We start from the raw sequence: 13492 nt of genomic DNA, 5'->3' as shown, positions 1-13492 counted from the left end.
TCCATTACCTGGATGATGGTGGTAAGCCATACTAGGGGGAAGAGCCATTAGACGATGACTAATCAAACATCATAAGCCATTGTGTAGCATCACAGCATCAGGCTTCTAGGAAACTCAGTTGATCAGGCTGATGTCACTCTGCTTAGACCACACTATTCTAATGAAGTCATGCTCTGACCTTCAGATGTAGATCTTTACGTGAAGTCAGAGTGAAAACCATACTAACAGTAAAACATACCATGCATGTTTGCATACACACAAACTTCCACTCTTATTATTGCACACATAGCAGTGCAACACACTGTATACTGATTTAGGTGACATTGTGGGGGTCAGTGGTATTATAATACTCATATGAATACAAACAGTGCAGCAAGCTGACATCACAACCAGTGCAAATATGAAATAACAGTGAAAAAGATGCATGACTCACATGCATCTGGAGTGTTTCTATCAATGTACTGGCTGAAGTCGAGGAGAAACTGGGTGTTGTTGAGTGACAACTTCAGCTCTTTGCAGTACTCCCTGAAGAAACAGTATTGATCAGTTTCAATCTCAGCCTCTTGTTTGTTCCTGTATAGTGAAAGTGGGTTTGTACAGTAGTGTCGGGATCACTCACCTTGGAGCGATGTAGGTGTAACCAAAGTCATCAAACTTCTCCAGCTGTATAGTTTCCATGGCTTTTGGAAACACAAAACACCTGCTTTAGACTCATCCTATAATTGATAAGATGGTGGATATTCCACACTGCGGATTAGGTGCTAAGAAGTGTGATCTCGATTTATGAAATAGTGTAAATGCACTGCTATTTGTGCTGTGAGATGACTACTTGAATCCAAAAACACATGACAAGTCGATGGTCATGTCACATTTTAAGTAAAACCAGTGAGCAATACGCGGACACAGCAGTGTCCATACTCTAGGTGAAAGCACCCCCCCTCACACACACATGCACACACACACACACACGCAGAGACACATAAAATATTGGACAGATATGAGGTGATAGATTAAGGTAGAGAGTGTGGATGGAGGTGCAGTGGGGAGCTATGAGAGAATAACTAAGTGAGAAATACTTGCCTTCTTGCCCTGTTGTGACCCCAGAGAGAAAGAGATGAGGAGAGGAGAAAGTAGTAAAGACAAATGGTGATAAAAATGCATTCATCATCTGACAAATGATGTCATACCTTGTAAAATATGCTGAAAATTGTAGATATTTCCCACGGTATGTAATAAAATACAATGCTACAATGAAAGAATATTAGCTCTAACAGGCAAAGTCTGAATATTAAAAAAAAAGATTCTGTGCACTTTCTAGAAATGCAGAACAGGACATGATCTGGGACTACAGCATGGGTATGGAAGGAAACAACATGTAAACATGCAGCAGTAATAAAGAAAATTCCTTCCACTATATGCTTTGTCTGCCCTGGCTCTGGATTCCATTTAAAATACTGTCTGGTAATTCGTATCTCATAAATGACATGACAGGCATCAGCGGCCATCATTCACTGGTCTCTTAAAATGGAGACATTTTGGACATTGCCTTTAAGATATATTGAGTCGTGTGGCGCAGTCTGTGAAAAAAATTACTGAGCACCGAGTTTCCTCGGGGTCATGGAAATCTGGTGCAGGATGAAACAATGTCCTTCACATAAAACACAACAGGCAGATTCATTGTCCCTCTGTCTCTATAGTCGGGGCAGGGTGTCTCTATGTCCAATCGTTTTCCACACCATACATTCTTTCTCTTGTTTCTGGCTCTTTACTTCTCTGTCACCATCTCTCCAACCGCAGTATTAGATCATTGATTCAATGCATGCAGCGTTCCTGCTATATGGAGGAAAAAAAAATCTATGTTCATCCATCACACCCTCGGCTAGGGACCCTCCTTAATGTATTAAGAGGACAAGTGGCTGCAGGAACCACCTACTGCAGAAACATGGTAAGACGGATCGAGGTATTGGAGGTCTGGCTCCAGTGTGAAACTTTAGATGGCTGTACAGAGAACTTTAGAGTCCCAAACTCACTATCGGAGTCGTCTATGGCAGCAAGGCATGGTGTGTTACTTTCTTTAACAGGCCTGTAAACGTTCTGACAGGCTTTATGGCACAGTGACAGACTCGTTATGGCAGAGAGGGAGTGATACAGAGACCGAAACACTCAAAATCTCATCTGTTGGAATAACTGTACCATTAGCTGTTTATGCTGTGTGGTTTCGCATAAAAGTTATGAAAAATCCACTAAAGCCAGATGGTTATGTGCTGATTCCAGTGTTTTTCTACTAATTATATCCCTTAATCAAAGCGACTATCCCCCGCATGCATCTACACTGTCCAACCATACCTCAGAGTCAGAGTCAGTCCATCCAACCATCAATACATCCATATGTAATCAAACAAACATGCAGAAGACAAACATGCTTATGCAGTGGAGGAGCATCATACGCCAAGAGGATGACAGAGGACAGAGAAAATTAAGTACTTGCCCCAAGAAGAAGCTGTAAAATTCCAGTGTGTAAGCAGGACAGGACAGAATAACTTGCTTTAGAATCAAAATGCAAAGAAAAGTGACAGTTGCAAATATAGTTTGTGTGTATACGAATGAGTTTTGTCCTTGTGGTTATTAGCTATGTTCTGAGCTGTAAGGAGAAGCAGAGTGCATCACAGACTGAGACAGCCTTGAGAGCACAAACAGAGCAAAAAACAATATCTGAAGAAAAAGAAAAGATTGGGAGAGGGGAGGGATATCAGGAGGAATACAGAGAATGAGGTGAGGAGAGGTTAGACAGAGAGACAGAGAAAAACAGAAAGACAGACAAAAGTAAAGAGTAATGTCTGTCTGCTTTGGATACCATGTTACCCCATGACAAATTTAGGAAGGAAAATATAGGCTTAAGGCACAGGGAGTTAGAGAGATGGAATTGGCCACTGAAACATTGTGAAAAGGGTGGAGTGAAGACGAAGATGTTTGGTAGGAGAGGCGATAATGAGCAGGGAGAGGAGGTGTGGGAGGTTTCGTCTTCTCCTAAGTCAGCAGGAGGGCCAGAAGAGGGGAGTGAAGAAGGAGAGAAGAGCAAAATGTTGACAAGATCAAAAGAGCTAGTGCTTGAACTGGGTCTGGGAGAAGGAAAGCATGTGGATGAGTGTGTGTGGGAGTGCAGGGCGACTGACCAGTGGGTTACACTACAAAAGAAAAGCCCTGTGGGGATTCGCTGATCTGAGAAGCAAATACAAAGGAGTGGTTGAGGTTCCAGCTAGGAGCGAGTGATACAAAGCAAGAGGAGATACTCGAGAGTATGACCCATAGAAAGCATGCATGGGAGTTGGTTGTGAGGCACCAGCAAAATAAAATCTGACTGATATGTTTGCACACTGTTTATTGTGAGGGTGTATGCAGAACTCCCTTGTAAAAGAGACTGTGTCTCAATGGGACTTTCCTGTTCAAAAGGTTAAATAAATAAATAAAGTATGCTATACTCACACATAGCTTGTTTCATGTCGTCCCCCAGTTTAGCTTGAATGAAGTGTTCACTGTACTTAGGCAGAGCAAGAGCCAGGCTGCAGAAATGACAGTCACACCACATTCATTTGTCATTGTCATTTGTTTTAGGAAACTGAAACTCATCATCATTCAAAGCATGCGACATTTCCAAAATGTTCTGTGAAGTGCTTTTAAATACGGCATGTCTTTATATTGAATTTCTATCAACCAAAAGAGAAAATGAAAGACGATTTTTTCTATACGGTATCTAAATATTTTTTTCTCTAAGCCATGCTTTTCTGCATGTTCAGTGGAATGCAAAAATTATCTATTAAATGTAATTCCCATTCACCAAGCAGAGCCTGATTTTAGAAACAAGAGAGTGACCCCTGTTGGGTTAAGTAGTGTCCTCCATCAGCTGGAGTGCTCTCAGTAGTTGGTGGCAGTGAAGTGTCTTAAGTGACACAGAGAGAGCTTAATGAACCATAAAGAAATATTACAAAAATGCTGAGATGGCTCACCTGTAATCTGTTCCATTGACTGGTGCCCACGTGTAGGTTCTGACTCCTCGATCTATGTACCTCTGCCAAAGATGATATACACAAGAACTGACATCCAAAATTGCTTTGTAACGGTAATGTAAGTAATTTCTTTCATATATCTGTATAACATCTAGGTGAAAATGAGATTATAAAAAGACAATTTTCAGCTCTAATAAGGACGTCTGGCACATCATTAGCTCATCTGTGTTTTTTTTCTCTGTTTCTCTTTGTCTTGTATTAGTGGACAGATAAGCTAAGCTATCTTCACTGCAAGATTACCTTAGCTACTGCAAACAACAAAACAATATCTAGCAGAGCAACTTTGAATATGTAGGAACACGAAATGCAAGTGGAAAGCATAATGCGTGCATTTCAAAAATGAAGTCAATTAGCCTGATAAATGTTGGATGGTAGATACAATGTTGCATTGAAAATATTTTGTTATTTCTGCCCCAGTGTGTCTATTTTACAGTGTCTGAGAACATCTCTGCAGCGTCACTGCAGAATATGCAGAAGCATGATAGGAGACTGCTACAAAAGCATTCAAAGAAATAAAGCTCCCCAACATACTCTAGTGTAATATGTTAGGCCCCTTCCAGTATTTCTCTTACCTCATCCTGAGTTTTCACCAGAGTGTGAATGGTACGTTCCCCTGTCTCACCATCAATCATCATTTTCCTGATCTATAGGGAGAGACAAAGAAACAGACAGTAAGCATGTAGTTCGAGTGTCACTGGATCTGATTAACTATCAGCAGATTTGAAAACATTCTGTCTCATAAACTCATACTAAAGAGTTAGGGACACTAAGTAAATAACGTGCAGGGCCTGATCACGATAGCTTTACTAAGAGTCATAAGTCATCTGACATCTGAATACCTGCTTGAATGTGTTTGTACTTTGGTTTGAGCATGTGTGTGGTGTGTGTGTTTGTTTGTGTGTATGGGGGGATTTACATGTATCCGCACACTCTACCTCCACTTTGATGTCATTCTCCAGCTCAGCATCCAGGAAGTCTAGGGTAACAGGTTCCTGGAATTTAGGATTCTGTGGAAAGGATGATATTTCAGTACGATGTGTGATGACACATAACATGATTGATGTGAACAAAACAAAGAAGAAGAACCCTTTAGTTTAAGCTTTTTTCATGTGGCTGGAAGCAAAGTTTATTATGTAATAACCTACTTTAATATCACTCTATCTAAAGCCTGCTGAGATGATAAAGTAAAATGTTATAAAAAGCGGTGGACCATTTTACAATTGTTATTCAGAGATGGGTTCTTACTATGGCAATCAGCCATAGTAAGAATATTCCTCTGCATCTTAGTACTCCCACTGCATTGAGTAACATATAGTGGACGGTAATTATTTTACCCACAGTGTCCTTTTGTATTTATGTCAGGAGCATTGCCAAGCATTGCCAAGCAAACACATGAATCTAATCAAATCCATGGTATAAAAGATAGAGAGTACCATATGGCAGTGTTTTGACAACATATCTGTGACACCAGACACAGCTGAACCAGATTTGATACAAAGTGACACTGGACCCTATTAATGTCCTCTCTTAAAAACCCTATACGTCTGAGTGGCTTTATGGTAGTATAAAATGGTAGCAGTAATCTAGTGCTTTCCATAAAACAGCAGTACATGGAATCTGATACCAGTCTGTCCTCCACAGCGTTTGTTCATTCTGTGTCTCAAAAAGTGGGGTGATGCATACCAGTGTTAATACAGTGTTTTCTGCATTGTTTTTAGTTTGACATATATCAGTTACTCTGAAAATCAATAATCACAATTTTAACTTTAAAGGAAGCAAGAGATTGAGGAATAGAGCTTTGCTGCAGGGGAACTGCAGGGGATATTAGCATATAAAGTGTGAATCAGCAGATGGACAAGTAAAGCAATAAACAAAATAATCAAATAAATGTCATGAGCTGAGTTCCTTACATTTGATGGTAAGTGAAATGAAATGGAGCAGCAAAGGAAGATGGTTAAGATGAAGCATCTCAACATGAAAATGAGAAAAGAAAGAATAAAAGATCAAGAGGTGAAGCACTTGTGTGATACAGAATGAAACATCAAACAACCATACAAGAAAGACGGGAGAGACTATGAAAAGAATGAAAACTGGGAACACTGGATGGCGTGAATGGCAAAGTGAAAGAGATCAAATGAGGAGCGGGAAAAGAAGAGCAACAAGATTAAAAGAGAAAATATTAAAGAGTGAGAGAACACTGTTAGCAAGAGATGTGTTAAGGTGAGCTGAGGTGTGAGGTCAAAATAAAAAAGTTGCTACAACATGGCAGATTTATTTGATGAATATGGAACATGTACAAACATAATGGAATACAGAAAGAGCCACTGCTGAGCTAGAGAGAGGGAGACAAGGAGAATGTTCAAAGGGCCCAAGTTCACCATCAGTATTCACAAAATCTCCCATTTGGCTGATTCAATGAGACAGTGAGTGATTGACAGGCTGCCCTCCGAGCCTTACACACACACACACGCATTACAGAGAGTTGATGGGAAATTAACAATTATAGCAATGCTGTTGAATAATACTAAATTAAACTGATATTCTGAAATTCTGATAATGATTTTGTGTGTGATATCACACAAACTATCAACAACATCCCAAAAAACGTACTCTTTCAGTTAGTAAAGTTTTTATTAACGTAACCATTTGTATATTTCTTTTTTTTTTTTTAAGTAATTAATGCTGAATCATCAAATATTTTAAATAGACCATGAAGGATCACTGCCAACCCTTATTTAGGTGCAAGCCATGGTGGTGACTATAGGTGACTGACAAATCACCAGGATTTGTCACTTACTTTCTCCTAGCAATTACAAAACTGAAAAAATGTCCATGACCACAGTCTTCATTACAAGCTGCAGAATAATGTCACTTCAGTTTAGGGAAGTCAGACATAATGTCATAGATCACATAATAGATACATAATATTACCCTCAACATAAAGTTATATAAATAAAGTTCTGGAACAAGACCATGCCTCTCTCTCTCTCTCTCTCTCACTAATTCAACCACCTGCGCCTCATTTAATTCCTCCATCTGTGCTTTCCTAACCGAGTCACCTGCACATACGTAGATAACCTCATCTAACCCCTTTCTTTCTTGTTTTTCTCACTTGTCACTTGCCTTTCTGTGTGAAGTTTACATGTTCCCCCAGTGGGTTACCGCCAGGCGCTCTGGTTTCCTCCCACCGTCAAAGACATGCAAGCTAGAGTTAATAAATTCCACCAAGTAACTGTTCTTTTTCTACCATAGGAAACACAGGGGGATGATAAGTAAGCTGCTTATCGAGATGAGCCCCCACCCTGGGTCTAGACCCCCGGGTTCCTAGCCGCTCTGGCAACCAAACCCTAAACAACCCCCTTCATCCCTCTGTTCTCGACCCCTTCATCATAAATACTTCTCATTAGAATAAACTACCTTTTTATACCTCACATTGGCATGGTCTTTGTTAGTGAACCTACAGTGACTGCTGGTGTAGGCGAGAGCGGGGTATGTTGTCACACTTCACACTGTCTAGCATTTACTGGGCACCATACACAATGGTATAAATGTCATACCAAATGAAAGAAGGAAGTCTTGGGCACATAATTTGTCATCATCAGTGGTGTCAATGTGAGCAGTGGGGAGGGAATGACAGCATAATTATGCCATTTTCTTTGGCATAATTGAGTCCATCAATGGACAGATGCAACTCGTTGTTGATACAAAGAGTAAACAGGGCTTCTCCTTTGAGCACTTTGCATGTTCATTGAAATGTTTCAGGAAGTCAACAAAGTATCTTTCATCCATCTAGGTGATTTGCTTCTCATTTGCTTGCCAGACGGCCCACTGATCAGGAAATGATTGCGGAAGTTGACAAGGGGGAGAAGTGACCCTTTCAGCAGAGGTCAGTGTCCCTTACTTGTTTGAATCCACGTCTGGCCACCACTTTTTCAGGATTATGTACAGCGGTCACCCCAGTTTAATCAACATTCCATATGTCTTGTGGTCCAAACTCATATCTCTTTAACACATTGTCTACATTGCCCAAGAAAGCATTAACATTTTCTCAGTTGAGAAGGGTAGTTTTTCTGCCCACATAGGTTCGAACTTCAGCTGATTTGCAGCAAACCGATAGGCAAATCTTCTGACCTTATTTGGCGACAGATCAAAATAAATGTCAGACCTGGTAATATACTCAACAGACGGCTTCTCCAAACCAGGGGAAAAATTATTCCGTGGTGTAGTATAACCAACCATTGTTGTTGGCATGGCTGTCTGACTTTCAGTTTCTTTTCTGGTAATCTTTTGACAGAAACGAGTCAGAGAATGGTAATTTTTTTGTCTAAATCCCTTGCTGTACTCCTGATTAATTTGTTCTGAAACTTCACCTGGCTGACTGCCTTTAACATTATTTCAGGTGGTGTGCTGCCATGCTCTGTCTTTCGTTGCTAATTTCTAACCATTCTTACCTTCCTTCCTTCAAAAACTTCAAAATATTTCCTCAATGCGATTACAAATAAACTGTAGCTATAATGTTCTATTTATAGTATAATTTAATACTGTTGTGAGAGCTAATTACATAAAATCACAATGATTTTTTGTGTTTGTTAGTACTGGGGAAAGTTGTCACATGTGATAACTTGCCCAAACTGACACGTCACAAACTGACTCAACAAAGCCCTTCAGATAGAGTATCAAAAGACATGTTATTGTCTCCTCTATTTTTTTTTACTTTTGAAGTGGAAAAAATAAGGAAAGCGTGCTCACCTCAGATTAGAGTTACCTTAACCTCATGTTAACAGGAAGCTGACGACAGAACAAGTAGTCACACAAAAAGGCTATTTGATTTAGAGCCTCTAGTGTTAGAGTTACTAACAATGTGACAACTTACACGTGAAAAATTACCCCGCTCTCCCCTGTCTATTGAATATTATATCTGTGGGGCCACAATATACAAAACTCTACATCACTACCTTTAGGGACTACTTCTACACTAGTTCTAGTTTGTCTCACCTCGTGAAAAGTCACAGCATACTTATAACTGAGCCTGAGCTTCCTGTTACGGATCCTTTTCTAGGAAAATTATAAAAAGATGCACAGGGATGATGTCACAGTGTGACAAAGTCCACATACAATCATGATTTTAAATACATACATTTGGTCACTCCCAGCTGTAACCATTTTGAAAAGTATTTCTACATAAACACACACACACACACACACAATTAACTAATAACTAACTAACCACTGCATTAAAAGGGAAAAACAGAAGGACATAAACATATAAACATTTATAAATATCTTGCATGTCTAGTTTCCGTAATCAACAACACAATCACCTTATTTTCTTTCTTGTTCACTATTATAGACCACTATATTTTTTCCTACTGTCTCTGTATGAGTAACATCTCATTCCTCCTGTTTCAAGTCTAGGAGCCTAGAGTCATAGTTATCTACCAATACTTGATTTATTGTGCTTTAGCAACATGTGAATTAACGCGCCAATAAAACTCAAAATGAGGATCCAAATAATTTTATCCGTAAGTGTTTGACTTAATGTAGATCTAGTGTTTCAGTATTGGCTACTGGGGTTCTTGCCTGCCTGTTTCTGGGGTCGGTGTGTGTGTGTGTCGTGGCGTCCCGCTCTCACTAACAACAACATTCTTTAACAGGCTTATGCGCACACACATGTACACACACACACATATAGACATATTCACCCACACGCACACAGACACACACAGTCTCACACATAGACACAAACAAATTTAGGTTATCCCTGGTAGAATTATTCCTGATGCTTTTCGTTCAGTTACTTATTTAAATTAATTGTTATTATTCCAGCTCTCATGCCTGTGCTGTGTTGCTTATTTATTGTGCTTTACTGTTTCTTAGTTGTCTCACTATGTCAGCTGTTTATTGCTGCTGTTCGGCTGGTTGCCTTTTATTATTATTATTATTTTTATTGTTTGTTTGTTGTTGTTTTTCTACTCCCCAAGCCCCCCTCCCCGTTCTATTGCAGGTTTCGTTGCTTTCTGTAATTGGTGTTTCCCTCTGCTATTCCTTGTTGTCCCCACCTTCCATCCCCCTTCTCTTGCAGGTGTTGTCCTGTCTCTGTGCTGTCTGTTTGTGCGGCCCAGTGACAAATCAGTACATAATTAAATAAATAATAAAACAGACAGAGGAGTATATTAATACTCTCTTATTAAAGTAAAATCTGTCTGGCACAATATGGTATCCAGCTCATCATACTCTATACCAGGCTGCTGGGCAGGACAGGTTGAAAAAAAAAGATCCAGGGAGGTGCCACTCTGAATATCATGACCGTGAACACAGAACTCAGTCCTGGGCAGCACATGGCCAATGTACAGCCGGTCAGAACCTGCTCGCCTTGGGCTAAAGGCAGCGTTGAAACCTCTTGTGGGGTCAAGGACACATCCTAATACCTGCCAGTGGCTACAGGTCCTGCTGCATTTATTTGAGGAATTGTAAGACTACGCAGGGCCTTTGATAAAGTAAGTGACATTAAGTTTTTGAGTTGTTGGATATTTCCATATTATTTCAATATTGAGCCTTGTTTATTACATGTTATCATATCAAAAATGTTTAATAAATTGAACTGGCTTAAAGCAAGTTAAAAAACTATAAAGTCTATCTAAAGTTATCTTACAAAACCAAATCTATGTAAATAAGAAATACAAACAGCAGTAGCTTCATATATTCCCATGATGGAACAAATTAAATTATATTCTGGGGTGTAAGACTTTAACTTTCAAACAAATTATCTCTACTGTACACCACAGTGCCTCTTTTTATCCTTTATTCTTAAACATATATGCCACATTGCTGCCAAGTCTACATCTTTATTATCTCACATGGTAATGAGCGACCTTCTAGCTGACATCTGAGTACTGATGATATCAAGTCATACTCCAACTGGGGAAATATTCTCTTTACAAAGATTGATGAGGTGATGGCCCATGGAAAAGTTTGAAAAGAGGCTGCACCATCTGCGAGCCTGCATATTATTCAGTGAGTGTAAGCAGTTATTGTGTAACCATGTGGAATGTCTGTGAAGGTTGCCAGTCATCCAAGCAAGGTTAAAAATCAAGGGCAACTGGACTTGGTTGAAGATACTTGAAGACATTTTGCCTCTCATCCAAGAACTGAAGAAGCCTTTTGGATGGGAGGCGAAACTTCTTTGAGTATCTTCAACCAAGTCCAGTTGGATTTTCAACATCCATGTGGAAAAGTCAGAATATAATATAATGCTTCAAAACATGGACCTGTTGAGCCACACAAAGTGATATGGCCAGATGCCATACCTTTGGCTGGAGATTGGGGTGCAGCAAGACGTACCCATTGGGGTCAATGGCAAAGTAATATCCATTTGGACCAATCTGAAGCAAAAAAATGAACAGAGGAGAAGGAAATTAAATATTTGTGTCGAGAAAACCTGTACAAAACATGTAAAAGAGGGCCTCTAGGGTACCAAAAACGAGAGTATAACATAAAACAAAAGGACCGTAATTGATGACAAGTGCAAGTTCCTCACACCTGAGCAAGTCCTAAGACTTGATTTCATAAATACATTTGTCTGCATGCATGTGATCACATTTGGCTGTTAAACTCACCGTGAAGCGTGGCGTGAGCTTCTTGATGTCATCCAGAGACACGTCAATCCCCATTACACCGAGAATCAGCTGGTTCTGGTGCTAAAAGAAAGTATGAAGGAAAAGGATGAGGAAAACCATACTCATTAGGTCCTGCTACTACTGACTCCACTTGTTATGTGTTTAAGCATTTATTTACTGCACCTCCCCATTCCTGTCATCTTTGGTCTTTGTTTTGTTGAAGACAGGTAGAGTTCCAGTGATGACCAAACCCAGTTCCTGATGGAGATTCAAACAAACACACTTCTCAACTCAGGAATCTTATCACGTTAAAATGAACATGACAGGAACAAAATGTCTGTGTCATTTAACTTGAGCATTTTTCAAATGAATTATAGGACTAAAAAGTGTCATACCAGAGCATCAAGGTATACATTGGTCCACTGGACTTGTTTGGCCTGCTTGTCTGCCAGAACCATTGGTCTTCCCAGGACATCCAGGTACTCCTAAATTCAACAAACACCATGCTGTCAAAATGTTAAGCGCTAAATGAATGTGAAAAATAATGAATCATGTTCTCACCTGTGTGTTTATTCTGATGGCCCCGATGGAAGGAATCTCATAGAAGTAACCTGGACAAATGATCAGATGCTGTCATTTAACCAAAACTTAATGCTTCAATCATACATTGATATCATAACAACAGGAGGAATAAAGACGACAACATACCAGTAACCACAAAGTAAGGAGGGAGGATACAGCCTGAAATACTAGAGTGGTGTTCTACTGCTTTATGTCTCTTTGTTTAGGGTCAGGTGAGTTGTCAGGCACAGAAAAACATTTGGCCAAAGACATAAGAAGGCTGGTCCTCTGTTTCTATAATTATTATCATTATTACTTCACCACACTGTCTTCTTTAACCATTCTTGTACTTGAGGAATTGTTTTATACTACCCTTGGAGTAGGTTGAAACAAAGTATAAATGTAGTGAAACTGCCAAGATCTAGTCTACTGTTAAATACAACTTAATCTAATGCAAGAATTGAAACAAAACTCCAACACTCAGTACTGGACTGGTGTGTGCCGTGATCTGTGCTGTACCTTTGTTAGAACAGGCCATCCACTGAATTGGTCCTTTATCATAGTTGTGCTGTCCTACTGAGAAGGTGAAGATCCTCACCTGGAGCATAGGATTAAATTTAATATTATGTATCATGACATATCCTCTTCTCTTAATTTAATATTTATGATTGTTTTAATGTATTATGATGATAATAGTCATAATATTTCAGATCAACTGGAATTAACATTCAAAAAGTCACAGTCAAAATATGTGATACATTTTAATAAAAAAAGTGCTCAACTGTATATACTGTTTTGACAGTGACGTTGTTATGTGTGTTTAACCTGCTCATATTCTCAACCTCGTGCATGTACACATGTATGTGCATGACTGTGTTGGTGTGCATGTGTGTGCATGTGAGAGAGTAGTTCTTTGTTTTACACAATATGTAGGAACCTCATTTGCCTTTTGCACACATTTTTGGGTAGGGAGGATATGCACATGGAAGTTGTAATCCAAAGGGAGCTCCAAAAAGCTGAGTCTAATAAAAACTACAACGGGGGCACATCCTCGTCGACAAAAGCAAACCATTCACACTGCAATATCATACGCCCCAGTCTCTGTGTGTGTGTGTTTTCAACATACCTTTTTGTCAGCATTGTACTTCTCCAGAATTGCCTGAGCTCTTTCCTCTCCTCCATCAGTAAACAGCATGATGATTTTGTTGCAGTTTGCTCTGCTCACATTAGTCTAGTAAAAAGAAAATGAGA

General features: G+C 39.5%; 1 protein-coding gene across 3 annotated transcripts in view; it reads right to left on the bottom strand.

Moving 5' to 3' along the window:
• The window catches only part of LOC119894006 (voltage-dependent calcium channel subunit alpha-2/delta-1), a 74003-nt gene that overhangs the window by 13622 nt on the left and 46889 nt on the right, over window positions 1-13492 (bottom strand). For 2 of the 3 annotated variants that reach the window (XM_038706483.1, XM_038706485.1), the window contains 13 exons: window positions 13368-13472; window positions 12761-12839; window positions 12242-12291; window positions 12076-12165; window positions 11864-11938; window positions 11681-11761; window positions 11372-11446; window positions 5000-5071; window positions 4637-4708; window positions 4005-4066; window positions 3484-3560; window positions 620-680; window positions 434-525 (listed from right to left, as the gene is read on the bottom strand). In XM_038706483.1, coding sequence (XP_038562411.1) covers window positions 434-525; window positions 620-680; window positions 3484-3560; window positions 4005-4066; window positions 4637-4708; window positions 5000-5071; window positions 11372-11446; window positions 11681-11761; window positions 11864-11938; window positions 12076-12165; window positions 12242-12291; window positions 12761-12839; window positions 13368-13472 — 991 coding nt within the window. The remainder of the gene's footprint in view (window positions 1-433; window positions 526-619; window positions 681-3483; window positions 3561-4004; window positions 4067-4636; window positions 4709-4999; window positions 5072-11371; window positions 11447-11680; window positions 11762-11863; window positions 11939-12075; window positions 12166-12241; window positions 12292-12760; window positions 12840-13367; window positions 13473-13492) is intronic. The other variant, XM_038706484.1, reaches the window with a different exon arrangement.

Source organism: Micropterus salmoides, unplaced genomic scaffold (assembly GCF_014851395.1).
Source record: "Micropterus salmoides isolate LMB-PRFRI ecotype aquatic unplaced genomic scaffold, ASM1485139v1 Ms_hic_scaffold_8, whole genome shotgun sequence".
Taxonomy (NCBI): Eukaryota; Metazoa; Chordata; class Actinopteri; order Centrarchiformes; family Centrarchidae; genus Micropterus; species Micropterus salmoides.
Note: the sequence above shows the minus strand (reverse complement) of the source record. Positions and strands in the feature narration are given on the sequence as shown.